This window comes from Talaromyces amestolkiae (assembly GCF_001896365.1).
Source record: "Talaromyces amestolkiae strain CIB chromosome Unknown scaffold9.1, whole genome shotgun sequence".
NCBI lineage: Eukaryota > Fungi > Ascomycota > Eurotiomycetes > Eurotiales > Trichocomaceae > Talaromyces > Talaromyces amestolkiae.
The window spans coordinates 60,534-87,791 of NW_024468045.1; the positions used below are offsets into that span (position 1 = coordinate 60,534).

Genomic DNA, 27,258 nt, shown 5'->3' on the forward strand with positions numbered 1-27,258 from the left:
CAGCACAACAATCAAGCGTGATGAACTCAGCAATCTTCCCGAACGAACAATGTCGCTATTGACCATACACTGGCTCTTATAGCTCATCCCAGGGTTTAAGCGAAATCACGAGCCTCCTTAATAAGTTGTTACGTATCATGCGATGCGTGATTAATCCTCGCAAGCTGGGAAGTTGGAACGTGCGTAGTGAAATTAATTAACTTAGGTTGCTGACCTGCAGATTAATCAGCCAGTAGGATAAAATCAGCCAGACTTGGCCACCGCGGAGAATTTGGCCAGATGCTCTCAATGAGTGTAAAGATACCAAGACTCTGATGCACTCACCAGTAATCCATGTCTAGGCTCTAGCCGGGTGAGAGTGGACGAACTTCGACGAGCCTGGACGAGCCTGGACGAGAAATGGGTTCGGATGACGGAGTAACGGCCGGGCTATGGAGTATGCTCTATACATCGTAGTAGTATGGAGAGAAAATGGAAGAGCAGTGTGGGTCGTTTATCCACCAATAATCTACATGTCATCCCGTGACCTTCTCTAAGCGAAAGCACCACGGAAGCAGCCGGAAAAAGGTTCGACCGGCTCACCACCGCACAGTCGCCAAATTCAAGGCTATCCACACTCACCGTCAAGTCTCAGCAACCAACAACCTGTCTTTAGCCGACATCAAGTTCACAGGTACGTCTCTATACTCAAGATCTGATATTCCGTGTCGCCCGAACTATTCTCCTCGCTTTTCCCCGGTCGATTGAATTTCTCTGCGTGGTTGCGTGATTGTGACCGACGAGAAATACCAAAACTTCACCATCCACACACATACACATCGCTAAACACAATACTGATTTTTTTCGACTTTACAGCTAGTCAAAATGGCCAAGAGAACTACCAGTAAGACTTTCCGATCTCGCCTCGATTCACCATCGTCAAATTTCGTCAAGCGACCGATATGAACGTTGATTGATGAAATCCTTCCTTTTGTCACCGCAACGGATTCACTCGAACAACCTGCTAACTCATACTCCAGAGGTCGGTATTACCGGAAAGTACGGTGTCAGATACGGTGCCTCTCTCCGTAAGCAGCTTAAGCGTCTCGAAGTTGCTCAGCACGCCCGATACACCTGGTACGTCGAATACAACAAATAGCAGGGCGGTTTTGACGATCCGAATGCTAATATTTGCATAGCACCTTCTGCGGTCGTAACACCGTCCGCCGTCACTCTGTCGGTATCTGGAACTGCTCCGGCTGCAAGAAGACCATCACCGGTGGTGCTTACACTCTCTCGTGAGTTCTACGACAACACAGTCTCTTCATCAACCCGACTAATCTTTGTCTAGCACCCCCGCCGCCTCCGCTGCTCGCTCTACCCTCCGCCGTCTCCGCGAAATCAACGAGTAAATGTTGAACGACATCAATTTGGCGCGGTTTTACATTGGGTTCGGGTGTTTGTTAATGATTTCAAAAATGGCTTGATTGCATCTCGATGATTTTTCTTTTCTACGGAAAAGAAACGTTCCCAAAATATGATCATTGTTCACGAGCTTCTCCTTCCGGCGGGCATCATTTGTATGCGGAATTTCTCGTGTATGTAGCTTGGATTCGACGAATTTGAAAAGCTGAATACCGCCTTCGATTCGATGCCTCATTGTGTCTTATTTTTAGTTCGTAAAGGGGTCGCTGGAATGATTTCTTCGTAATCGCAGCTTTATCTCGTCGGTGAATTCGTACGACATCCGTGAGCCATCATTTGATACGATCTTTCCCATGCCAATGTGCGTGTTCTTTCCAGCGTCATGCTGTGCGACGTAGTCTAGCTTTTGTACGTGGCCTTTCCAACAATGTCTTCCACCTTCACCGTAGATAGATAATTTCTATCCAGCTACAACTGAGATCTGCGCTACTCCGAACTCCGATGATTATTGAGCTTCCTAACTAAGCACGAGATAAGCACGTCAATTCCCCACGCTCTTAGCTTCAATTGACCAACAGGCAGCTGCAAGGGTATAAATACCTGCTGCCATTAAACGTCTCCTAGATTCATGTTCTGAACTTCATATTGTATAAAAATGAAAGGATTAAACACTGTCGGGACAACGCCCTTTCGTCGTCGTCGCGGGTTTCGCGTCGGCCGTCTACTCCTTCCTGCTCTTATCGTGATAGGCTTCCTCTGGTTCACATCCTACCATCCACCCCAATCCAAGTACATTGTTGAGTTTCACGGCGATCCGCAGCTCGCTCAATCTCAATGGGATCGATTAGATGAACACCTGGCGAAATGCGAAGAGTACAACAAGCCATCGTTATCTTACTCGTTCCCGGTGCCTGCAAATCGTAGTAATCCACGATGGAACGCTGTGTCTGGCCAGTCGCAAACCACAGTGTTGCGGAATGTGACTCTTTTCGACGGAGATAGCATCTCTGCGAAGCCAGTGGATATCATCTTCAAAGAGGGCGTCGTTAGGTCTATTTCACCTACCAGTGCCAATGAGATTGAAATTGATTCTAACACAATCGTTCGTCATTACAATGGCGAATTTGTTACGCCAGGCCTAGTAGACATGCACTCGCATCATCTGGCTTATAATTGGCCCATTCTCAGTGTCTCTGCTGACGAGAATGAAGTCAACCCCGAGACGGGACCTTTGACACCCATGGTTCGATCTCTCGATTCCTTGAAGCCGTATGACATCGCCACTACTATCATTGCATCCGGCGGCGTGACCACGTCGCTAATTCTACCTGGCTCAGCAAACATCATGGGTGGTGAAGCCTTCCCCGTTAAAAACTTGCTCCGAGCTGGGGAGCACGGCGAAGAAGTTGTCGAAGATATGCTTCTTGAGCACGGTATTCCTAAACAGGATCGACGCCGATATTTGAAGATGGCTTGTGGCGAGAACCCGCGCAGAGTGTACCACCATACCAGGATGGGCAATGCATGGAAATTCCGTCAGCATATGGCGCGAGCAAAAGATCTGCGGGAGAATCAAGACGCATGGTGTGCTGCTGCTACGACTGCGAGACAGAATAGAGATACTTCTGCCGCCGCAAGCCTACTTGCTGATGGCCCGGCTGGGAAGGGAGGGCTACCGGAGGAGCTTGAATTTGATTCCACTATTGCCATGTTGAGAGGGAAAATTAACATTAATGTGCATTGCTATGAGCCGGAAGACTTTGAGGATATGCTTCTTCATAGCAAGGAATTTGGCTTCCACATTCAGGCATTCCACCATGCATTGAGCGCTTGGAAAGTGCCCGAGTTGATCAAGAATAGTGGGCAGTACGTTGAGTATTCTTTTTAGGAAAGTGGCACGACTAACAAAAGACAGGAACATCACAGTCGCAACTTTTGCCGAATTTAGTCTATACAAAGTGGAAGGATATGAAGGGAACTTGCAAGCCGGCAAAATCCTGGCTGAGCATGGCGTGCCATTGGCCTTTAAATCGGTGAGTTGCCATGTCTATCGAAATGTAACTGTTTTCTGATCAACGATAGGACCATGTGGAGCCTAACACTAATGCGAAATATCTCTTGTGAGTTGAAGCTCAAGTCAAGGTTGTGTATAAGTTGCTAAAAGAAGCATAGAACCCAAGCCGCCACTGCGCATGCATTTGGTCTTCCGGAGATCCTTGCGTTACAATCTGTTACCAGTGTCCCCGCGAGATCTCTCGAAGTGGATCATCGTGTTGGCTACACAAAGCCCGGTTATGACGCAGATTTGGTTGTTTGGAATGCCCATCCGTTATCAGCCGGCGCATCACCGCTACAGGTATACATTGACGGCAGACCTACGTTAGAAGAAAAGCTCGAGCGATCAGAGCCTGCAAGAGTTCAGAAGCCTGAAATGCGTGCAGAAGCTGCACCCGAAGATGTCGAAGCCTTTTGTTCGGAATCGAAGCAAGATATCACTGTGCTCATTACCGGTATCAGCACTTCTTACCTGGAAAATACACATATCAAGCAGTCCTCGGAAGGTAATTTGACAATGGTTCTTGCAAATGGCAAAATCGATTGCCTAGGACAACACGACCAATGTGTCTCGACAAAATCATTCGACAAAGTCATCTCTCTCCGCAATGGGCACGTCCTACCCGGTTTGACCACTGTATCCAGCGGACTGGGTATCATCGAAATAGAATCAGAAAAAAGCACTTCTGATGGAGTCGGTGATTCTAATGCCAACATATACGACCCTGAGTCGGCCGTTTACGCCAAATATGGCATTCATTTCGAAGGGAAAGCCTTTGATCGCGCACGAATTGGTGGCGTCACTCGTTCAATTACATATCCGTACTCCAAAGGGTTTTTGAGGGGTGTCAGCACTGGATTCAAGATAGCCGAGGGCAGCAATGTTCTCAATGGAGGGATTTACAAGGATGATGTCGCTTTGCATTTTGTAGTTGGGCAGAAAGCGAAGGGTACGCCAAGTCTCAATGTTTCGTGCCTGGGCAGGACTAACTTCAGTCATAGGTTCATCTCAAACTCCGACAGTATCCAAGTCGGTTAGCGCCTTGCGCAGAATCCTGTCGGAAAACAAAGCCAAGGATACGTTATATGGCAAGGCTGCTGATGGCAAGATCGCCGTTGTCGTCCATACTGACAATAAGGTACTACAAGTTGGATCCAAATGTATTGACTATGAGGTTAACAGCGCTTAGTACGACATTCTTCAGATCATCAAGATCAAGAAAGATTACCCCAAAGCCAACTTGGTGGTGTATGGCGCTGCTGAGGCTCCAAGCGTGAGTCCTTTCCCAGTTGACACATTGAAGCAAAACTAAATTGTACGATGTCAGGTCGCCGATGAAATCGCCGCTGCTGGGCTTCCCTTAATCTTCACTGCTGCTCACTCAGCACCAGTGGCATGGGAAAGCAAAGATCTCCTTGTTGGCCCGCCATTGACCATTTCTGCCGTGCAAGTTCTGAAGGAGTCAAATGTCACCTTTGCGCTTGCAATGCTCCCTGAATGTACGTTCTCTGCTTCGTGAATTTAATTGACTACTTCTTACTGACATTGCCTTGCTAACAGTCGACTGGCACCTTGCGAACCTGCCCATTGAAGCAGCCGCAATCGCTAAAGAAGCCGGTCTCGGCGACGAGGAAGCTGTAGAATTATTCTCAAGCAAGATTGACGATATCCTTGGCTTTGAAGGTGCAGAAAGGAATTCCGACTTTGTGGTTTGGGAAGGAAATCCATTGGAGTATGGAGCTAGTGTGGTCTTGACTGTTGATGGGGATAATAAGGGTATCGTGAGCTGTTGGCCGGAGGCACAATGAGCTACAATCATGTTGGTGAATTCTGTACATGTTCGACTTTGAGGAAAGATATCATAAATTCGTGACCCTATGTACTATCTAGGTCTATCTCTTTAATCTCGTCTTATCCTTCAACCAAAAAAATTAATCCCCACTCTGGGAAGTGAATGAGATCACCACGCAATCTTCGCAAGCCAACCTCCTGGCCAAATCCTCACAACCAACTTCCTAATCTCATCCATCATCAAGATGCCCAACGCCATCGGAATCGGATAAAGCCAAAACTCAATCGGCGCCGACGCCGTCGCAAAGATCTGCTGCAAGCCAGGCTCCTCGGTGACAAAGATCGCAATCGCAAGACTGATGATAGCACTAGCCAACAACCACGGATTGCGACGCTCCTTGCGTATAGGGTCAGCTTGAAGGATTGAGAGACGCTTATTCCGTACACTGAGGATATTGCCCCATTGCAAGAAGAGTAAGGTGATGAAGTAGACGCTTTGGCCTACGGTGTTGAAGTATGTCAATTCGTCGGCGGTGTAGCCATAAAACCCGTCGGAGTAGGACTCGAATGCGAAGACGAGGGCGTGGAAGGGGATGCCGGCGTGTTTGTAGAAATAGAGGAAGAACATGGCGTGTGCTGCGATTGTCTCCATGACGCCGATGAAGAGGTAGCTTTGGATGTAGACTTTGATGTTAATCAAATGGTCTTTGCGATGATCGCGGGGTGGAAGGTCGAGGAGGTCGAATTCTTCTTGTTCCATGATTAGGGAGAGCGACAGGAACAGATCGGTGAAGACGCAGATGATAATCATGAGGAATGAAGAGAGTGGAAGCGGAACACCGAAATACACGTTCATCAACACGGGCCAGATCTCGGACCATGATCCAGCAGGCAAGAGGTAACTGATGACTTTTTGCAAGTTTTGGAATACGAGGCGACCGAGGCGGATGGCTTCGACGATCGAGTCGAATTTGTCCATGAGCACGAGATCGGCTGCTTCCAAGGCGACGTCACTACCTGAGACGACCGCGATGCCGACGTCTGCGGCTCGCATGGCGGGTGCATCGTTGACTCCATCACCGGTGACAGCGACGACGTAGTTGCGTGAGCGGAATTCATTGACAATGCGCAGTTTCTGTTCGGGCATCGTACGACCGAAGACGATCTCTTGGTAGCCGCAGATAATGTCCCAGTCGGCATCCGTGAGCTGAGAAAGAGACGGGCCTTCAAGCAGGAGGCTCGTCTGGGACCAGTCACTGTTGACGTCGGTGCTGCTGCTCTCCTGGACATCATCTCGTTTGCTGAGAATTGTGTGGATAGTATCTGGATCCGCGGACCCGGAGAAAATACCAACGTCTCTCGCGATCGCTGCTCCGGTAAGACCAAGATCTCCAGTGACCATGAGGAAACGGATACCAGCCCGACGACAAGATGCCACGGTTGATGCAGTCTCTTTACGTGGCGGATCAACGATACCTAGTAAACCGATAAGCGTCAAGTCTGAAAGTCCATCTTCACGAATTTCGTCGCTAAAGGCATTTGAGCCTAGAGTTTCGCTGGGTGTGATTGTTCGTTGACAGAGCATGATAACTCGTTCGGCGTTGCGAGACATCTTCTCTTGCAGAGTTGCGAGTTGGAATTTGGCGTCGTCGTCGAGAGTCTGAATGCTATTTTGCTTGTAGGACCAGTAATGTGTGCAATGCGGTAAGAGGATGTCCGATGCACCCTTAACAAGCAGCAGATAGTTTGGTCGGTCGATCTGCTCAATCTGGTTTTCGTGTCCCTTTTCGTTGGTGGACTCAGATTTGTGGAGTGTGAGCATCCATTTGTTGGACGAATTGAAAGGAACGGCGAATACGCGGGGGCTGATATCTCTGAATCTCTGGCATGAACCATCTTCGACCGTATCGACGAATTTGAGTGATGCGCCGTCGGTGGCATTGCCCTGAACGAGGCGGTCCTTTGCTGGCATGTTGAGAGTCGAGGCTTCAAAGGTGCCATCGTTGCAGATAGCAGCGGCTTTCAGCAGTTCGCGGATTGGCTCTGTATTTGAGCTTCTATAAGCAACAGCAGCATCATCTGCAGACATACGCTCATCCACAAACGCAACTGTGACGACCGTCATGCGGTTCTCAGTCAATGTTCCCGTCTTATCGGAACAGATGACATTGACACATCCAAGTGTCTCAACCGTTGACAGACCCTTGGGTAGGATGTTGTTGTTCTTCATGCGCCGAGCAATCATCATCAACGTCAGAGCAACGCCCACCGGCATACCTTCAGGGATAAACGCGACCACGCAACCCATGACATCGTCCAGCATTGCAATGACATTCATAAAAGCGGCATGATCCTTGCGCAGCCAGCCGGCCCAAGTACACAACAGCAAAGCAGCAAGGAAGATAGTCATACAGACAATGATCCTGACAAAGCGGCTGATCTCGAGTTGAATGAGGGTAGGTTGGCTCTTGACTGATGTTGTAGTAAGTGCAATGTGGCCCATGACTGAGTTCTTGCCTGTCAGTACAACAACTCCAGTGGCTGTACCATTTGTAACTAAAGTTCCCATCATGGCGACATTACGGGTTTCGAGGAAATTCTCATCGGTCAGGTTGGTGACTCCTTCGACTTCTTCAGATTCACCGGTCAACATGGATCGATCGAATCGTACGTCGCCAGAGGTGGTAAGCAGACGCATATCGGCGGGGRCTTTATTGCCGATGCTTATTTTGACTATATCGCCCACCACTAGACTGGACGATGGGACACGAACGGACTGTCCAGATCGCACGACGAGAGCTTCGGCAGGAAGAAGGTCCAAAATGGCCTTCATTGTTCTGGCAGTCGACCAATCTTGGAAGGCGGAAAAGGACGCCTGCAAGAAAATAACGATGAGGACGAGGATAGCGAGACCGAGATTGTAGGGTTGAGGATTTGGATCGCCGAGTGGGCGCCAGCAGATGAAGAAGATTATAACGCCGATCCAGAGGACGGAGCAGAATCCGCCGAAGACGTAAGTCAGGAGTTTGAGGAGGTAGTTTTCACGTCGGTGAGGAAGAGCGTTGGGACCGTCACGGGCAAGACGCTCTGCGGCCGCGGAGGGTGAGAGGCCATCTGCATCACTGACACCGAGCTGCTTGCATAGGAGCTCAGGAGGCAGACTGTGAAACTCGAGATTCGCAAAGGCCTCATCAGTGTTGTCGACTTTTGTGTCTTTTTTGCTGGTGCTGCGATCGACAGGCTCGAGATGAGGTTCCTCTTCGTCTTCATCATCGTCCACAACACGAGTTCTCTGAGATTCTGAGAGCTGATAACTCAGACGTCGAAATTCGATGGGGACCTCGGAAACGGAGCGAGAGCGGGTGCTGTTAATAGAAGATCGGCTTAGAGAACGGCGGCGACTGCGACTCCCTCTGTCTTGTGTTCGGGGTCGGCTGACATGGTCTCTTTCATCCGGGAGGAAAGTGATGCGACCAGCACGATTTGCTTCGACATCGGTAGCTTCACTATCTTTTTCGACTTCCAATGGCTTGTTGTCCATTTCCTCACCCAGTGCAAGACTTTCGGTGCCAACGAAGATGGCGACGGGCAAGCGAGATGATGCTGTGCGCGTAGGAAAAAAGTCAAGCCTATGGGCAAGCTAAGGCAAAAGGTAAGGTAAGGGAAAAATCGAATGTTCAAGTTTTGGGCATATGCAGTCTCTCAAGGCCTTATGTAGGCCGGAGGGTGTGTAAGGTAGACCATAACAGGAAGGTACATGCCGTACAAAAACCCTCAAAAAGAAAATATTTTCGCCATCTCTTTAGAAAAAAGAACATCAACGTGCCATCCGCGCAATTAGCGAGACAGTACGAATGGATCCGAGGTGTTCTTTGAGAATGACTATGATACCGAATCCAAGAATCCGCAAGCAACGCCACACAATGATTCGCCGGATTGGGCTGTCTGTACGGTAACAGTACGTTTTTTTCTTTTCCCTCTGAATTTCCATTGCCTAACCGTTTGAGTTGCATGCAGTGGACCACATGGAAAAGTGATATGCCATGCGTGAAAAAGATAAGTCGCGACTGGTAGAAAAAAATCCCTCGTGGTGAGGTTAGGGTTTGCGTTGATAGCGGAGCGGGAACGCCGCCGTGCACTGTGGTTGCTCCAAATTAATCTCTCATATAAAAAAAAAGGGATAAGCTATCTCAGCTGGGGAAACTCCACCGTCGCTTCCCTCCGATTTTCACTGACTACTACTATACGCAAGGAAATAATCAAATACTACTGCAAAGTGATAGGATATACTCACCGCTGACTGCACACAGAAAAACGTGTACGTAATTCGTCTTTTTATTGATTATATTGAATACGAAAAGATCATCGGAGGGTTGTGAAGAGAGACACATGAAGACCCCTCAATCTGGAGACTAATCGGAGGATTATTATCGACTTGGTTGATTTAGTCGTGTTGGTCAATCGTCCGTATGATTCTCGCTGGCGGCTGCACATAGCTTGATACCTCTGATCCAGTCCGAGTCCAGAGCTTGCGTAGCTGTAAACCTACATTGAGGATTTGGCTGCAATATTGAATAGAGTGTATCTCGGCGAATTTCCTGAACCCGAGGTGTCAGCTTCATCATCTCTCTTTCTCTCGTGCACACGCTTTGACTCACTCCCGCTACAAGGTCCATGTATCTGTTCCCCCGTCCATTCTCCAATTCCCTTGAATATGTGCGGTACAAAGAATCTTCCTCTGTAGCTCTTTTCCAGGGTAGTCGGCCAGATCTCATGGCAAAATACACGATCCCGACAGCCCACATGTCTCCCGCCACAGGATCAAATGCCGTCTTCCTAAACTGTTCTGGCGCCATATATGCAATCGTCCCTTTCAAGTCCTGTTGCTGACTAGTCTGAATCACCGAAAGAGTTTTTGGAGGCGTCGCCGCCTTCGCCCATGGTAATCTAAAACATTCCGCACAGCCAAAATCTGTAATTTTCAGAGTCCCCTGCCGCGTCAAAAGTATGTTTTCGGGCTTTAGGTTTCGATGCGACACACCAACACTGTGGATGTATTGCGTTGCATGTAGAAGTTGTTTCGTGAAGCAGTCTGCTTCGTCGTGTGAGATTTTGTTGACTTGCTCTAAAAGGTCGAGAAGACTGCCTGCGTCGCAGTATTCCATGACCTGGCACAGATCGCCAGCTTCGTTGGGTAATAGTTCCATGACGCGGACAACGTTAGGATGTTGTAAGGAGTGTGCAATGCAGAACTCGGTTGTTACTCGTCCTGTATATGATTTCAAGGCATTGTTTTGCACGGGGCGGACAAAAATCTTGATGGCGTATAGTTTTTTTAATGTGGCTTTTTCTTGTACTAGACATATCCTGATATCGTCCGAAGGGTCTTTGAGAAGATCCTGGTGATAACTGTATTTTGCTGAGATTGTTTGTTCGTCCTGTTGGGTTTTCGCGCTCAACCTCCTGAGCAAAGAATATGATGTTGATAAAACGGTGTCAAAGGGACGATTCATATCCGGATCACCATTCAGAGTGCCCCGACTGCTTCTTCGCGGTTGATAAGACGAAGGAAGGCCGTGCTCATGGTTGCCATCTTGTAGCCGAGTATATCGTTGAATATAGTCTTCTTTTGTAATTGACGAGCTTTTTGAGCTCCTTCTCGGTGGATGAGACGAGTCCATACCAGTTGGAGTCAAGAGCTTCTGTTTGTCATCTTCCATGTGAATTTTGGAATATCCGGAGAACACTTTCACTGTAGAATAGTAACTGAGAGCCATGGAGTTTAAATCAGATATTTGATTTCTGATTTCTGATTTCGAGTGAAGCAAGAGATTATAAGCTAAATCGTAGATAAGAGTCGGTCAGGAACAGCCACAAAGTAGTCTGCCGACAGTCCGTCTGGACGGATTGATACTAGGCTACGCTCAGGTTATCTATGAGTCTTCTGCAAGAATCATAGAACAAATGGCATTCGTAAATGCCTCATATACCTTCATCTCATGGGCTGTAAGCTGGTATGCTCGGCATACCCTTGCCTACAAACTGACTAACAATGTGTGTGTGTGAAAACCATACTGGGATGTTTTCAAGGTTACATGTCTTATTCAGAGGTGTCTTTGCATTAGGCAGTCAGTCCAAACTGATGGAATGACGCGTGTAATACGTGAAAGTCCACTGGCTGGTATGCTATGGAGCTTGGCGGTCGTGACACGAGACGATTCTGGGGTACGTTGCCGCAGATCCATGGAAGTCCATCTACCCAACTTTTTACTAAAAAGACAGCTCAGTCTTTTTCAAAGCCACTACCATGTACAAGACCTAGTCGGTCTCCATGATTGAGGAATGATGATCTTTGGCTCATACCAGGTGAAGCGAACCAACCCATTACCTAATGAACAATGAGGCAACAAATAGTTATAGATTTCTCCTGAATGCTGAGAGTAATGTACCACCAAGTCAGTTGCGTTCCGTATCGTACCAGCCAACACACCGTACTACCTAGTCTCGCCATCTAGGCAGATACTCAAAATAAAACGCTCATTTGTGACAATTAATTTGGTAACAGAAATCAAGCAATGCGGTATAAATTTGACCAAACTTTAGAGAGACTATTGTTGCAGTTTGCTGGTGAAAATCTGGTTAATATCCTGGGTGGTAGAAACAATTCCCTCATATTGCGCCGCCTAAAAGTATTCCGAATCCGTGGCAAAGCCACGTGCGCTCGACGATTCCTACGGTACCTAGGCACTTTTGGCTTTTCATAGTCGAAATTTTGTTCGGGGTACCTCGATTTTCTTGAAAAAAAATTTTTTGTCTCACTATTTATCAGTGGCCGTAAAAGGTGAATTCAAAAAAGGCAATTCTTGAAGTGAGGTAGATCAATGCGGCTGTTTAGGGCTAGGGCTAGGGCTAACCATCATATAGTCATTGTGCAAATGACCAAATCCGGCAATCTTAGGGCATGGCTCAAGACTTTCTATGTCCATGTTGTAATCCAGTCGAAGTGCGTCAAGTCGAGCCTTGATCACAGAAAGGTGATCTAGACAGAATGTGATGAGTTGTTTATCATCATTTGCAGGGAGATGTTAAGGGCAAATGGATCATAGTTTTTTTCTGACTAATTTTCCAACTTCTAGGTCTGATATACTTAAACTTCCCTCCTCATCTAATGAAAGTAGTACATTGGAACATGATATTCTATTCCTGGTGGGCCTGAATCACCGCCTTCTAGGAATGTTCTTATCATATGTGTCATTTCCCTCGAACCATATGATTCACAAAGCTCTAGCAATGGATAGCGATGTCCCCTCTTCCAGCGAGGCTTGAAATGTCCTGATACAAGAAATATTCTGGCTATTTCTTGAAACTGGAGGCAATTCTGCTCGCGACAACGAGCAACCGCCAATCCAAACAGGGTTTTTCCCAATCTGTTTTTGAGATCCAGGGACGGGGTGGATATACTTAGCACCATTACCATTGCAGGTTGAGCACCACATATTTCCCTCTCCAAGGTTGTGCAACCCTCAAAATCTCGCAAATTAGGGTCCACTGTCTCTGATTGGAGAATTTTTGACATCATCTTAGCTGCTACCTCGTCGCCAACTGTGGCGCACCATGAGAGTGCTGTACGCTCATCGCGGTCAACAGCATCATGTTCACACCTCGGATCATTGAATAGGAGTAAGAAAATTCCCATATTACCTTGCTTATGAACATGGTGCTACTGTCCCGCAAGAGTGACATGGGATCAGCCCCAGCAACAAGAAGGATTTGGACGTATCCCAGTCGGTTTTTCAGGACGGCTGAAGCAAGCGGTGTATGCCCCATGTGACTTTTAATTTCTAATTTGACCTCACTCATCGATGATAGAAACTGAATAATCTCATCATTGAACGGTGTCACCGCTGCGTGATGCAATGGTGTATTGCCGTCAATGACTGGCGTATTTGGGTTTGCGTGTGCTTCATGCAGGTACTTCATAACCGCTTGCCGGCCACGATGATTGATATGTCCTTGAGTCGCAAGGAAAAATGAAATTTGTCCTCTCGAGTTCATTTGGTCGACAGCATGACTTGCCTGTCCGACAGCAATTTTTGCCAACCGTTCAAATCCCCTCTCGGCCGTATATTGCAAAAGAGTTTGCTCTGTCAAGAGAGGCCAATTTTCGATCATTTGCGGTAAGAGGAGCGTATTACTTGATTCACCACCCACCGTAATGCTAGCATGAGTTACAGCACCATTTTGGTCGATAATGGTGAATAGACCAATGTCTCGCCCAAATTATATCAGAAGCTCCACGACATCCTCTGATGAAGCGTAGTAAAGAGGATTATCTCACCTATTGCGAGACCTTTTGTGTTCATACTCCTTATCTTCACCTGTCTCTAGCATTTCCCGCAGCATAACCATGTCTCCAAACTCGGAGAGAAATGAGATCAAACTGCGTGAAGATCTAAACTCTTCCAACCTCATTTTCCCAGGTTGCTCCAGGGAGCGCTGCTGAACCTCATCTGGATGGGTGTCCAAAGGAACAATACCCAATAATGATCTTGCTGCATTGCTGTTGCCGGAATTTGGTACATTGCACTTCGTAACCTCGACTAATCCCTTGGATAACATATAAGGAAGAGCAGGAATACCCCCCACAGTATGACTATGCGCTGTAGTAGAGTCCCAGCTTGTGCCCAAGAAGCTTAACAAGAGGGTCATTTCTGTACTACAGCTGGAACCGATGCGAAATGAGAACGCATTCCAAGCGGGATCGATTCTATTTTCTATATTGCTCATGCTAAGCCACGGCTCTGCCACTTCCTAACAGTCCGTAATTTCCGTAGCTTAGTTGTTGGTTCAATCGGAAAGTCCGACAATCCACATGGTTGAGTGCAAGATATCCCCCGCTTGATCCCGCCTTTTCAGCCTGCAAGATTTGCCATTGCTGAGCTTCGTGGTCAAGTCTATCTACCCTGCATGGCTAAAGTGGGCTTTCGGTAGATAGCAATGCCAACAATTCATATCAAATCAAAAGCGGGTCTATCCTGAAAATCTGTCGTCTCTAACTGGTACCCTAAAGTGGGTTTCGGGATGTCTAAATCGCAATTCTCGCAATTATACCAAACTAAGACGAGTATATCGGCATGTTAGCATAACATCTATTATCAGCTATGACATACATGGCTGTAGATCTAGACTTGATCAACGAGCCCAATCCTGAGATTTATCACTGTTGAAAAAGTCAGTAACCAGATGACCCATGAAAGTCAGTAATCATCAATGAATGAGCCCGTGATTTCTTACTTGCCTTGTCTTAAGGGGCTAGCCGTTTCCCGATCGGGATGCGGGGTGCAGGAAAGGTAAGACACTAGCACCAAATATCTTCTACTTTGCATCGGACTTGGAGTCTTTTAAATTCACATCACTGTACTAAGATACTGTCGATCATAGCTTTCTGAGAACTTTTACATCGGGTTACTATTTCCGGTCCTGGATTTCTTTAGAATAAGAAACAAATTAATCCTATTTCGCGCTGAAGATGCCCTACGCACTGAAAGGTCGGAACGTGCTCGTGACCGGAGGGTCGAGGTATGACATATTTCCATTGACTTACCGATATACAAAGCTTACTTCTGCAACAGAGGACTTGGGGCCGCCATTTGCGAGAAATTTGCTGCAGAAGGATGTAATGTTGCTGTCAATTACATATCCAATGCCGACGCTGCCCAGCGGGTGGCCGACGACATCCGACGGAAGTACTCGGTCAAAACGTGTATCATTCAAGGAGTATGTATGTTGAACTATAATTTAACAGGCAGCAGCCGTTTATTTCTGCGTATTTAGGATGCCGAAGTTGCCTCGGATAATGAGCGTATTGTTAAGGAGACTGTTGATAATCTCACTGGACTGGATATCATCATTGGAAACGCCGGATGGACCAGGTTCGCTCGACCTGGTGATATTTATGATTTGTCTCATGAGGAGTGGACTAAGGTCTGTACCGCTATTTTCACAGTCGATGATGATATTAACTCAACAGTGCTGGACGGTAAATGTTCTGGCACATTTGCAACTTATGCAAACAGCTAGTCCGATTTTGAAAAACAACCCAGATGGAGGTGTCTATATCATTACTTCATCCATAGCAGTACGTCAAATCTTTTGCTACTTTTGAGTGAAACATTTCTCTAAAATCTTGCAGGGCCATGTGACGGGAGGAAGCAGCATCGCCTATTCCGTGACGAAAGCCGCAGCTTTGCACCTGATGAAGCATTTTGCCTTCATCTTGGGACCTGAGATCCGTGTGAATGCAGTTTTGCCGGGACTACTTTTGACTGACTGGGTATGTTTTCCTAAGGTTTGTATTCGCGTCGTTAACTTTGAATCCTCACATTATCTCCACTAGGGTAACAAATACCCTGAGGAAGCAATTGCTGGGTTGAAAGAACAGGCTGCTCTTAAACGCGAGGTATGCAACCTGTACCTCTCATTCGGCTTACAAGGGTGTTAAATTTTTTAGACCAACTTGGAGGATTGCGCATATCAATTTGTCAGCATAGCCAAGAACACTTCTATGACAGGTCAGGAGATCGTAGTTGGTAGGTGACACGTTCCTGTTAACTTCGAGTGTTTCATAACTAATAGAAGTCCAGACTCGGGCCTTGCTATGGGAAGTCTGCCAAAGTCTAAGCGGTCCTCGTGAATTATACTGTCTTTATGAAGATCGAAGAGAGGGTAGAAGTCTGCAAGGGTTAGGTATCAAAGAATATTCTGCTTCGATAGAAGAATCCCTGTTGTGCCGAAAATGACGACATATGAGAGTACCTCATCTTTACCAAGCCCCTATCAAACTTATAAAACTTAAATAACCTTTCAAATGTGACACACTTTGTGTCTTATATGATAGAATTCAGATGACTATAGGGTCAATTCCTTATGGAAACGTAGAGTTAAGCCTGGATCGATGACCGAAGGCGAAATGGACAGTAATACTGACTGGACGGGCAGTTCTCTGGGGTAAAGGCCATGTCTTTTCATATTTTATGCCTAGTCTAAGGGGTGGATCAGGTTCGAAGGCTCTCGGTTTCAGCGGTTGATGGACTCGGCTCACAGTGACCATGTGGAAGCGCGAGAATCATTAGTGGTATAGTGGGACAAGTTTCCGTGGACAGCAAGTTTGGCGGCGTGAGGAAGAATTCTGTGTATGCAATTGTTATTGAGAGTGATCTTGGAAGGACGAAGGTGTGAGTCCTTCCAGAGGGGTCGTAGAGCGGGTGTCTGAGGGGCATCATGGGTTTATAGTATATGTAGATAGTGTAGTGGCATATGAATAATTATCTGCAGCATTAGCAGGCCGAAATCTTCTGCTACTATGCCGGGATTAAGAGAGAGTGAAAGAGTTCTGAAAGGGGCCAAATGTAGTAGGGGGCAGAGGACTGGGTGGTAGGAACTGACACACTGTGTGGTGTGACAAAAAAGAGTACAACGATGCTGGACGGTATAAAGGCAGGCTGGAAGAGATGTACAGTATACCTAGAAAGATTTTTAGCTTCAAATAGTATATTACAGACCCGCAGGAACTCGATCTGAGCTTTAGGGGACATTCCCTCCAAAACGATGCATTGAAGCAGTATCTGTGTAGCGGAGTTAGAAGAAAATACATATCAACCAGTTAGAAAATGTGAGGTGCAGCTCGTGACGCCATTTTAAAAATTTATCATGCCGTGAGACCTATGAAGTTCGAACTTGAAGGTGACATTCTTAAATTGATTCCTCCAGGCTTAAATGTTTTAATGGGTAGACCGTCAAATACTTTACACAAAACATGGCAAACAGCCGTCGCTACTATTTCACCCTGAAACCGGCAACACAGCCGTCAAGAATCGAATGGAGCTGACGCAGTCTGTTTAGAGGGGCCATCTCCGATCGCATTTGAGGCAAGGAATCCATCTTCCCGTCGAATTCAACATAGCCAACCTCCGTCCACGTTGTAGACTGCTCCAGTGATGAACGTTGCTTCATCACTCAAGAGAAAAGCAACCATGTTCGCAATTTCGATGGGTTTTGCTTTACGCTTGATAGTCTGGCAAGCTATCTCGGACGCGCAAATTTCGTCGTCGCCAGCCATTGGAGTGTCAACGCAACCTACAAGAAGTCAATAAAAAAAGATTTTCAAGTCAAGTAGACTACCATCCAGATTGAACCTACCTGGCGCGACGCAATTCAACCGAAGGTGTGGGTGCTCCTTTGCTGCAGCCCTCATCAAGCCGATAACAGCGTGTTTACTAGCACAATAGGCAGAAAGCATTGGCCACCCTATCTGCCCATCGATACTTGCAGCAGTTACCTACAATGTGAAAGACCAATCAATCCAAAAACGTCAGGTCCAGCTGTAGTTCAGGAGATCGCCGTCACAGAAACAAGTGAACTTACAATACTTCCTGCAGATTGAATTCGCTTGATTTGAGCCTTAAGGCAGTTGAAAATTCCCTTTGCGTTCACATTCATGTTCAAATCCCACTCACTTTCTGTCGTATCGAGGAGTTTGGCACCGGTAGCAACGCCGGCGAAATTCACCGCCCCGTCAAGCCGGCCCAATTCCTGAACTGTTCTTTCGATCCAACTATCAACTATATCACTCTTGCGTACGTCGACAACAGCGTAAATATGCCCATTCCCAGAAAGTGTTTTCATTGCTTTTTCCAGGCCAGATTCGTTAAGGTCTGCAAGTGAAAGTATCGCGCCCCGGCTCGAGAGCAGTTGTGCTATAGCCAACCCCATGCCAGAGGCGGCTCCGGTAACAGTGATCTAACAGGTTAGTTAATTTTGCCTTCTTCGCAACTAGGACTACTACCACCACCCTTGTGTGAACGTAGGCTGTGATGAGGGCAATGTCCGTGAGGTCGGCTTCGAACTCACCACTTTGCCTTGTAGGGAAGGCATTTCGATAACGTCTTTGAGCTTGTTAGTTCGATTATAGTCTGACAGTTTACTAAAGAATTGAAGCTATGACCTGGATTTGAGAGATATTTTCAATGGTCCTTCACACTCCAAAACCCCGCACTGTGATTTTTATGGACTGGCTCAGCAGCGTTGTTCTGATTGCTATCTCTAAATCATCATTGCTATCAACAGACACGGGCCTCTTCTGACCCCTCCAACGATCAAAATCATCAAATCAGAGGATTGCGACCTGCCGATGTTGATTTCCGAAGCCAAAAAGAAATATCGCGGGGGGGAATTTCCTCGCAATAAGGACTTGTCGGAATGCTCGCAATGACCCGATATCAACCCCGAACGCAAAGACGCTCCACCGGAAGGAGATTTAGCTAAACGACGGTCAATTTTCGCTCGAGCACGGAGGACTGTGCATCAAATTTTCGGCTTCAAAACTGCGGCAGTTTTTTTTTATCGCTCTGGAGGCGAGCCAGAGATAAGCGCCGACTCTTAGCAAATAACCTTATTGGGGGCAAGTAACAAAAAAGGCACCTTATGTACGGTACTTATTAAGAGACGCCGAACACCTGCAACACCTAGCAAAACTATCAGAACTTTCTTACTCTCTCCTAAGACTCCAAAAAGCATCAGAGTCCAAAACGTTCGCATTGCTCTCGCTCTTTATCTCAGCCAAGATACATAGCGATGGAAAAGCAGGCCGCCGATTTGTTAGGTGACGTGTCTCCTGGCGCAACTACATACTCTCGTATTGCGTGCATAGGAGCTGGCTTCTCCGCTATCGGTCTCGGTGCCAGTTTGTATAGATGGTACGGGATCACCGATATTCAGTTTTTTGAAAGACGAGCCTCATCCGGCGGAACATGGTTTGCCAACAGCTATCCTGGTGAGTTGATCATGCTGTGCACTGGAATCGCTTTGTTCGATGCATGGACTCATATATTTTGTGTCAGGTTGTGCTTGCGACGTACCATCCGCGTTGTACTCGTACAGCTTTGAACAGAACCCGCAGTGGACCAAGCTTTTGCCGGGCCAAAAGGAGCTCAAAGTTTACTTGGATGGAGTAACCGACAAATATCAACTTGGGGAGCGAATGCGTTTCGAGGTCGAGGTCGAGAAGTTTGTTTGGAGCGAGTCCACTCAGCGATGGACTCTCTGGCTTCGAGACCTTCGCACCAAGCAACAGTTGAAACACGTCTGCCAAATCCTCTTCAATTGCGGTGGTGCCCTGGTGGTTCCCAACCCAATTGCCTTCCCCAAGCAGGAGACTTTCCAAGGCGAGATCTTCCACTCAGCACAATGGAATCACAACGTCAGTCTCGAGGGAAAACGGGTTATCGTCATTGGCAATGGCTGTACTGGCACGCAGATCGTTCCAGCTCTCATAAGAACAGAAAAGGTTGCCAGTGTCGTGAATATTGTACGAAGCAAACAGTGGATCTACCCTTCATTGGATTTTCATTACAACAAGTTCATGCAATGGTGCTTCAGGAATATACCTTTTGCTCTACAGATGCATCGGTTCCACATATTCCTTTATGCCGAACGAGAGCTTCCGACGTTTCAGATGACTTCTAAAGGTGCCCGACTTCGCGAGAAGAGGAGGAAATTTGTCGAGGGATACATGCGTTCCGCAGCGCCTCCTAAATACCACGATATTCTCATTCCCGACTTTGAGATTGGTTGTAAGAGACGAATTTACGATTCAGGATACCTCCAAGCTCTTCACGACTCTAGAGTTACTTTGACAAACAGTCCCATCCGTGAATTCACTTCGACCGGGATCCGCACTGACGATGGTGTTATCGAGGCTGACGTTGTCGTCGTCGCCAATGGCTTCAATATTCACGCCCCGTTCCCCAGGGGCGTAGTCGTTGGAAAGGATAATTGCGATCTAGCAGACTACTGGCAAAAATACGGCGGACCTGGAGCGTACAATGGAACAGCTGTGGCGCCTTTTCCAAACTTGTTCTTCATTTTGGGACCGAACTCGGGAACTGGTCATACATCTGCTGTTATGCCGATGGAGAAGTAGGTTTTTATCATCCTTGTATAAAGCGGTAATTACGCAGATCACTGATAGATGATGCTTTTCTAGCCAAATATATCACGCACTCCGAGTCCTGAAGCCAGTGCTTCAAGGAAAAGCACAGAGTGTCGCTGTGAAAGAAGAGGCCGAGACGAACTACGTGATGAGAATTCAAGAGGCCCTTCGAAAGCTTGTATGGCACAAGGGGACATGCCACAACGTAAGTACCAGCGGTATCTCCATATTCCATTTATTGTCTGTTCCAGTCATCCACCTCCTTCTTCTCCTTATCTTGCCACCCACTGTCTCACTACCCTGCTTCAATGGCTAAGGCGACAAACCCCTTTTTCTTGTATGTTCACTGAAGCAAGTTTTCTAACCGGCCATCTTTGTCCAGTGGTTCGAGAACTCCAAGGGATGGAACACAGCACTTTATCCGTGGACGCCTCTAGACTTCTGGAGGCGATGTCTATTTCCTGCCTGGTCACATTGGTCTTATTACGATGCGAAGCGTTCGAAGGTCAAAAAGAGCAACTTGTACCTCGGGGGTATGACGGTCTCTTGTGCAATGATTTTTCTGGCGAGTTCCGTGCTGTTCGCTCTTAACAAGAGGTAGGGGCATCCCAATACGATTTTTGGACAATTTTTCCATTGCGAGTCTTAGATTGAGTCGCAAAATTGTCCACCGAAACTTCACAGCCGTTATTACTAGTATCATTCATAGAATTGAATATTCGTAGTGCTACAGTTAAACATTTTTTTGAGATCCTACTACTACCTTTCGGTTTCCAATCTCTAAGCATCCTGATTGCTATTCTCAGTATAAGATACAATGACAATGAGGTCCTAATGATTACTACACGAGTATAGGACGAATTTATTAGAAAGTGCTTAATGATGGTCCTGACTCGACTGAACGAGACACACCGTCAGGGCTAAAGAGAGTTTGGTATATCTCTTCCATTCATTTTACCACTCACCTCTCGGCCAACTGTAAGTKGACGATTACAGCAGCAAATTTAGAAACCAACGATCGATATCGAAAGCAGAACTCTCCACTACATTCAAAACAATTGAATTATCTCTCTATTTAGCTTCTCCAAGAGTGTATGTATTGTTTTTAAGGAAGAGTTTACATAGGTCCATATTAACCCTTTTTAATTGGGGTATATTCTTCACGATATTCCACATTTCAAAGCAAATTTACCTGCCCCTCGACCTCATCATATGCTTCTTCAAGCACATTCCCAATGATCTTCATCTCCCCCTCACTAATGGTATACGGAGGTGCAATGAGTACATGGTCCGACTCTGAGCCCTCGGCCGTTGCCGGACCAGTAGACCGCCACGCCTCTATTGAAGGCAGCCCGTTGAACCCTCGTCGCGAAAAGGAGACTCGGTTCGAGGGGTTTTTTGCTCTTTCAATCGGGGCTACAAATCAATCGCTTGGAACAAACCGCGGCCTCGAATTTCACCCACATACTTGCAGATGTGGAACGTGGACCGTAACAATGCCTCCAGCTGCAGACCCATCACTGCACATCGCTTAACGAACTTGTCCCGACGTATAATCCTCTGCACCGCGAGAGCTGTAGCACACGACACAGGATGCGCCTGGTATGTATGACCGTGGTTGAACCCGGCTGTACCTCGACGGAGTACGTCAATGACCTTTTTGCTGATCAGCACACCTGCTACTGGCGCATAGCCGCCTCAGAGGCCCTTTCCCACCGTGACAATGTCAGGCCGTATATTTTCCTGCTCGAACGCAAAATAAGATCCAGTGTGACCCGTACCACACATTATTTCGTCGAGTACGAGGAGGATTCCGTACTTGTCGCACAACTCTCGCACTGCAGTAAAGTATCCTCGAGGAGCAGAGGCGCAGCCCGCTGTGGCGCCGACGACGGTTTCGGCGAAAAAGGCAGCCACTGCATTACTAGTCATGAGCGAGAGACCAGACTCTCTCTGGAGTCAGCCCGGCCCCTCGTCGGCAAAATTGATGTGATGACGAACTAGGTATGAATTCTGCGTAGCCTAAAATCGGACGTAACATACATCATGACAAGGATCTGTGGCCGCACCAGAACATATTGAGGCAATCCGAACATGCCGAGTGCCTCGAGGTTTCATGGCTATCTTTTCTATCTCTCGACACCTGCATGCCTATCAGTACATGCCAAACATCTCTAGTCATGCGATAAGTCTATCTTATCTTTCTGGTTTCCCCGCATTTTCGATTCCGGTGCCCCATAAATCTAGGTTCTATTGAGATATGCCCACCACGCGGTGGTTAGAGACTTCCGCAACACAGACCAGAACAGACCTTCTGTCACATATCTGGTCGGGTATATCTCTGCATTGAATTCCCCAATGGCAGCATCCACGATTGCAATTGTTAAACAAGAGCTCCAAATTCAGTCATGGAGACAGCACATGCGGAAATCAAAGGCAACATGAAGAAATCGGATGACCAGAGCCAGGATCCTGGGACGGATTACAATGGCAGCATCGTGGTCGAAGAACCCCGGGCCATTGTTCATCTCCGGCCATCCGACCTCCGCCGTGATATGAATGTTATCACCCTGATCTGCTTCGGTTTCAGTTTGAGTAGCTCTTGGGCAGCTCTGTCGCTGTCGTCACTCATCGCCATCGTTCAGGGGGGCACAGTCACTTTGCTCTATGGCTCTGTTGTCGTTGCGGTACCATACCTCTGTACGGGCTTAAGCCTAGCCGAGTTGATCAGTGTCTATCCAACAGCTGGTGGCCAGTATCACTTCGCTTCTATAGTTGCTCCGCCCAGATGGAGCAAATTACTCTCTTACATCAGTGGCGTGGCTTCTCTTTGCGCTTGGTTCTCCATAATGGCGGGTACATACCTTATCACCACGGAGGTTGTCCTTGCACTTGTGCTTCAATATCACCCGAGCTTTGAACCACAACCTTGGCACTACTTTATGATATTTCAAGCGACGAATATCGTGGCCACTTTTTACAACGTCTATTTGGTTAAAAAGTCCCCTGGCATTTATAATATTGCTTGTCAGTAACCCCCCGGCTATCTCAAGTAGCCTAGATCCATCTGCATTAGTTTCTCGGTAGCTAATATTTCCCGCAGTTCTGCTCTCTATTGTCGGCGTCCTAGTCATTCCTATCGTTTGTCTCGCTCGAGCTGAGACAAAGCAACCTAGCGAAATCGTGTGGACACAGTTCACTAACCCGACTGGTTGGTCCGACAGTATCTGCTTTATCACCGGGCTCGTGACCCCTGCATTTTCCTTTGGAGGTCTCGACTCGACCATGCACTTGGTGGAGGAAAGTCTGAAACCAAAGACAGCAGTACCGCGAGCCATTTGCTACACTGTTGGCATGGGAATCATCACGGCTTTGCCCTTTGTTATTGCCATGGTGTATTGTATACAGGATATCGACCTCATCGTGTCAACTCCGACTAGGTACAGTCTACTCACCTTGACTTCCCAAGAAACTGGAAAATTGGACTTAACCATAGGTGTCTCTCTGCTAGGCTTCCAATCTATGAGTTGTGGATCCAAGCCACGCGTTCTACTAGCGTCGCAACTGCTTTTGTCGCCCTTCTCCTCGCGATCGACGTGCTTGTCTGTATCGCGACCGCACAAACAAGCTCCCGCCTCACTTGGGCACTTGGAAGAGACAACGCATTCTTCGGTTCGCGCTATTTAGCCAAAGTACATCCCAAGCTGGAAGTCCCAGTCTGCTCCCTGATTGCGAACGGGGTTGTCGTAGGGCTTCTGGGTTGTTTATACTTAGCCTCAACCGTCGGTACGTCTAAGGGGATTCTTTATGCAGCTCCTCAAATCACTGTAGAAGCTGACTCTTTCTCCTCACACTAGCCTTCAATTCGTTTTTGTCGGTTGCGGCTCAGCTCATACAGATTTCCTTTGGGATTCCCATCGCTCTACTATTATGGCAAAGACGATCGGAAATATACTTGCCGCACGACAGATCGTTCCGTCTCTCAGATCCGGTCGGCTATTTTTGCTACATTCTTTCCCTTTCCTGGACGATATTTATTTGCATCTTTTTCATGTTCCCCCCAGGTCTTCCAGTGACACCATCGTCAATGAGTACGTTAAGCCATGACACCCCCCCACCCCCCCTCCCTTCTCACCTAAGGGGCTTTCCGTTGKGAAAAACACTAACGTGGACCTTCCGCATAGACTACGCCGTTGTCGTGGTCTTTATAGCAGTGCTGATCTGCGTCGGCAACTGGTTTGTGCATGCCCGCAAACACTTTGAGGGGCCCATAATTGAACTGATGGAATGATTCGGTTTTCAATATCTTTACCTGCTAGGCAAAGGAATAGGTATAATACAACGACTTGCAATAGTGCACATTCATTGCGGATATTTCAGTACTTTGGCTTGGAATCTGATACTAGTGACTCTTCCCTTTTCTTAGTATAGAAKTGTGAAACAGCCATCGATTAGACTTTAAAAGCTCGCAATCGATAGTTCGAATCGAGTGCTCCAGTGTTCCTAGATTAAAATCACGTCATGCCCTAGAAAGCTGCATAGTGTTTTAGACTAGCCAAGAGTTGGTCAACCAAAATCCTTATGATTCGAGTACAAACCATTCTCATCCCGCTGCTAAGGCAAGATCCATTTGTTTTTCATGAATGGAGGGCTTCTCCATCCGTGCAGAGGCCATGGTTGGCATGCTTCCCCGGTAATAGACGGGTTTCCTGTCCTAAGATGGTTGAATTCCAATATGGCGAGCAAAAAAACTCCACTGGTCGCTGGGACCAACGCTAAAGGCATAGAGCTTGCGGTCATACTTCTCGAATTCATACGACGGCCCTTTAGGGGGAGAGAGGCGCAAAATCTACATCGACATTCTACAGAGCGAGATCGCGCTTACCGGGAGATTGTTCGGGAACCGTAAATTGGTGGTGCATGGTCTTGAATGGTGCCCAGGTGTGTTTGACACCAAGAATGTCTTTCATCATTCAATTTTATTTCTATTGACTAACTCATCACATTCTATACAGTAATCGGGAGTCGATGTGACAAGATGAGAGAAAATAGCTTAATCATGGATACTAACTATCAAAATTTGCTTGCATGATTATGGCGTCTGGGCAGGGCAACTAAATCTCTGTGTCGTAGCAGAAATTGCTCGACACAGGCAAGGAAGCGATCTAGTTCAGATTGAGGAGTCCCAAGAATGATTGCAATCGACCCTCTCCTCGTGGTCCAGAAGTTGTTCTCCATCATTTCAAGCCAGAAAAGCTCCTTCAAGTACTCGTTCTCGGGGAGATCGGCAATGGACCGGATATCCGTCGACCCAGTCTGTGTGAAGTGTGATGCAAGAAGCGATCCGCGCCCGGTCCAACAGCACTGCGTCCCCTTGCAAATCTCCTGGAGACGGCTGAGTAGTACTTCACCGGTGCGATTGAGGGTGACTGCTTTATCGGGTGTGTAGACGCACGACAACCCAGTATAACCGGCTCGCATCGTTAGGGTGTTGTTGTTGAATGTCCCTGAGTGCGGGAGGGACCTCGAGATACGGGGATCGAAGACGTCCATAATGTCTTTCCTCCCGCCTAATGCCCCAAAGGCGAGACCTCCTCCCAGGTATTTTCCCAGTGTAGTAATGTCAGGCTGTAAGCCCAGGGTGCTTTGAAGCCCGCCAGGAGAGAGCCGTGACGTCAGAACTTCATCTATAATCAGTACAGCGCCCATCTGCAAATTTAAGTCACAATACTTAGCAGTTGAACTGACTTTGGGCTGGAAATCCTCTGATGTTTTACCTTTCGCGTAGACGCCTGCAGAGCATACAAAAATTCCTCCGTTCCCAAAATGCATCCTGCGGCACCTTGCATTGCTTCGACAAGCACTGTGCCCACATCCGGATCGCCCTCAATTGCACGGATCGCGGCTGCGGTGTTATTGTATTCAATGACTACGAAATCCGTGTCATTGATTGTGTTCACCGCAGGCTTATCGTGAAAGGTCAGAACTCCGCCGTGGTATCCCCCAGTGAAAGCTACGACTTTTCTTTTCCCTGTGAAATAACGTGCTGCCATTATTGCATGGATGTTCGCTTCTGTCCCTGAGTTGCAAAATCGTACACGATCAAATCCAAACCTGGAACAGAGGAGAGAAGCAAATTCGACCTCGTATTTCGTATGCGCACCAAGATTCAGGCCTATACTCTCCACGGTCGATCTAAGGGCTTCTTGAATGGTAGGTTCAGAATGGCCATAAAGACCTGCTGAGAACTCTCCAACGAGGTCCGTGTATCTAGCATGTTCGAGTCAGTATAAATTGGCAGGCTCACAAAAATGAAAGGAACCGGTACATGTGTCCATCTTCATCCGTAACCGTAAAAGAGGTTCCCGACACCATACTCAAAGGAAACGGTGGCGAATAAAGCACTGTCCTGGTATTACCTCCGGGAAGGTAGCTAAGAGCCTGTTGATGGACCGCGTGGGATTTGGGATTATTTTCAACATATCGTTTTCGAACCTCGAGAAGAGTGGCATCGGCTTGGATGTGCATGCTGTTCCTGCTTCCAGTTCGGTCTGAGTCAATGTGGTCGGCGCTGATACTAGAGGATACTCGGAGGGTGTTATGAGACCAAAGGTACAAATGATTTAGGAGGCAGCCCTTTAGTTATACTGACGGAAGCACCATTTAATCACTGCCGATATATAGCATAAAACTTATGTAAAGACCTAGACTAATCAGGTACTATGCCGCCAAAAGTCGCCAGGAACGGTTGATCGCGATTCAAAGGTACATTTAAACGAGTTGTCTGGCTATGACCACGGAGAGCGTGTCGCAAAACACGTTCTCGGCGGGCAAAAAGTCCTCATTGCGAGAAAGAAAGAAAGAAAGGCCACTACAGCAAACTGTAGCTATCAACTGTGATCATTCCGAAGCTCGGAAGCTTCGCAATGATCGGAATGCTTACGTATCCCGACGGACTAAACTATGATGGTACGCTCGGACCAGATCAAAGAGGACTGTTGGGATTGTGGGAATCGGA

At 47.3% G+C, this 27,258-nt stretch overlaps 8 protein-coding genes across 8 annotated transcripts; 5 read left to right on the plus strand and 3 right to left on the minus strand.

Moving 5' to 3' along the window:
• Positions 1-864: 864 nt before the first annotated feature.
• On the plus strand, positions 865-1,391 carry BHQ10_005070 (uncharacterized protein; the record flags this gene model as incomplete). The annotated part of the gene is made up of 4 exons (XM_040877506.1): positions 865-883; positions 1,020-1,116; positions 1,179-1,277; positions 1,331-1,391. The coding sequence occupies 4 exons, from the start codon at positions 865-867 to the stop codon at positions 1,389-1,391; spliced, it is 276 nt and encodes a 91-aa protein (XP_040733574.1).
• Positions 1,392-2,059: 668 nt separating this feature from the next.
• BHQ10_005071 (uncharacterized protein) lies at positions 2,060-5,268 on the plus strand (the record flags this gene model as incomplete). Its single annotated transcript, XM_040877507.1, has 8 exons — positions 2,060-3,270; positions 3,320-3,437; positions 3,487-3,524; positions 3,577-4,409; positions 4,462-4,598; positions 4,650-4,733; positions 4,788-4,959; positions 5,021-5,268. 8 exons carry the CDS (start codon positions 2,060-2,062, stop codon positions 5,266-5,268), a joined length of 2,841 nt encoding a protein of 946 aa, XP_040733575.1.
• A 152-nt stretch (positions 5,269-5,420) lies between these two features.
• On the minus strand, positions 5,421-10,458 carry BHQ10_005072 (uncharacterized protein; the record flags this gene model as incomplete). Its single annotated transcript, XM_040877508.1, has 3 exons — positions 5,421-8,854; positions 9,801-9,849; positions 9,910-10,458. The coding sequence occupies 3 exons, from the start codon at positions 10,456-10,458 to the stop codon at positions 5,421-5,423; spliced, it is 4,032 nt and encodes a 1,343-aa protein (XP_040733576.1).
• Positions 10,459-14,780: 4,322 nt separating this feature from the next.
• Positions 14,781-15,944, plus strand: BHQ10_005073 (uncharacterized protein; the record flags this gene model as incomplete). Its single annotated transcript, XM_040877509.1, has 8 exons — positions 14,781-14,830; positions 14,884-15,028; positions 15,086-15,235; positions 15,282-15,389; positions 15,444-15,584; positions 15,648-15,710; positions 15,762-15,840; positions 15,895-15,944. 8 exons carry the CDS (start codon positions 14,781-14,783, stop codon positions 15,942-15,944), a joined length of 786 nt encoding a protein of 261 aa, XP_040733577.1.
• Positions 15,945-17,204: 1,260 nt separating this feature from the next.
• BHQ10_005074 (uncharacterized protein) lies at positions 17,205-18,184 on the minus strand (the record flags this gene model as incomplete). Its single annotated transcript, XM_040877510.1, has 4 exons — positions 17,205-17,386; positions 17,450-17,588; positions 17,675-18,049; positions 18,161-18,184. The coding sequence occupies 4 exons, from the start codon at positions 18,182-18,184 to the stop codon at positions 17,205-17,207; spliced, it is 720 nt and encodes a 239-aa protein (XP_040733578.1).
• A 699-nt stretch (positions 18,185-18,883) lies between these two features.
• BHQ10_005075 (uncharacterized protein) lies at positions 18,884-20,231 on the plus strand (the record flags this gene model as incomplete). The annotated part of the gene is made up of 2 exons (XM_040877511.1): positions 18,884-19,082; positions 19,150-20,231. The coding sequence occupies 2 exons, from the start codon at positions 18,884-18,886 to the stop codon at positions 20,229-20,231; spliced, it is 1,281 nt and encodes a 426-aa protein (XP_040733579.1).
• A 2,417-nt stretch (positions 20,232-22,648) lies between these two features.
• Positions 22,649-24,097, plus strand: BHQ10_005076 (uncharacterized protein; the record flags this gene model as incomplete). The annotated part of the gene is made up of 3 exons (XM_040877512.1): positions 22,649-23,267; positions 23,344-23,680; positions 23,737-24,097. 3 exons carry the CDS (start codon positions 22,649-22,651, stop codon positions 24,095-24,097), a joined length of 1,317 nt encoding a protein of 438 aa, XP_040733580.1.
• Positions 24,098-25,313: 1,216 nt separating this feature from the next.
• On the minus strand, positions 25,314-26,293 carry BHQ10_005077 (uncharacterized protein; the record flags this gene model as incomplete). Its single annotated transcript, XM_040877513.1, has 2 exons — positions 25,314-25,949; positions 26,018-26,293. The coding sequence occupies 2 exons, from the start codon at positions 26,291-26,293 to the stop codon at positions 25,314-25,316; spliced, it is 912 nt and encodes a 303-aa protein (XP_040733581.1).
• Positions 26,294-27,258: the final 965 nt, after the last annotated feature.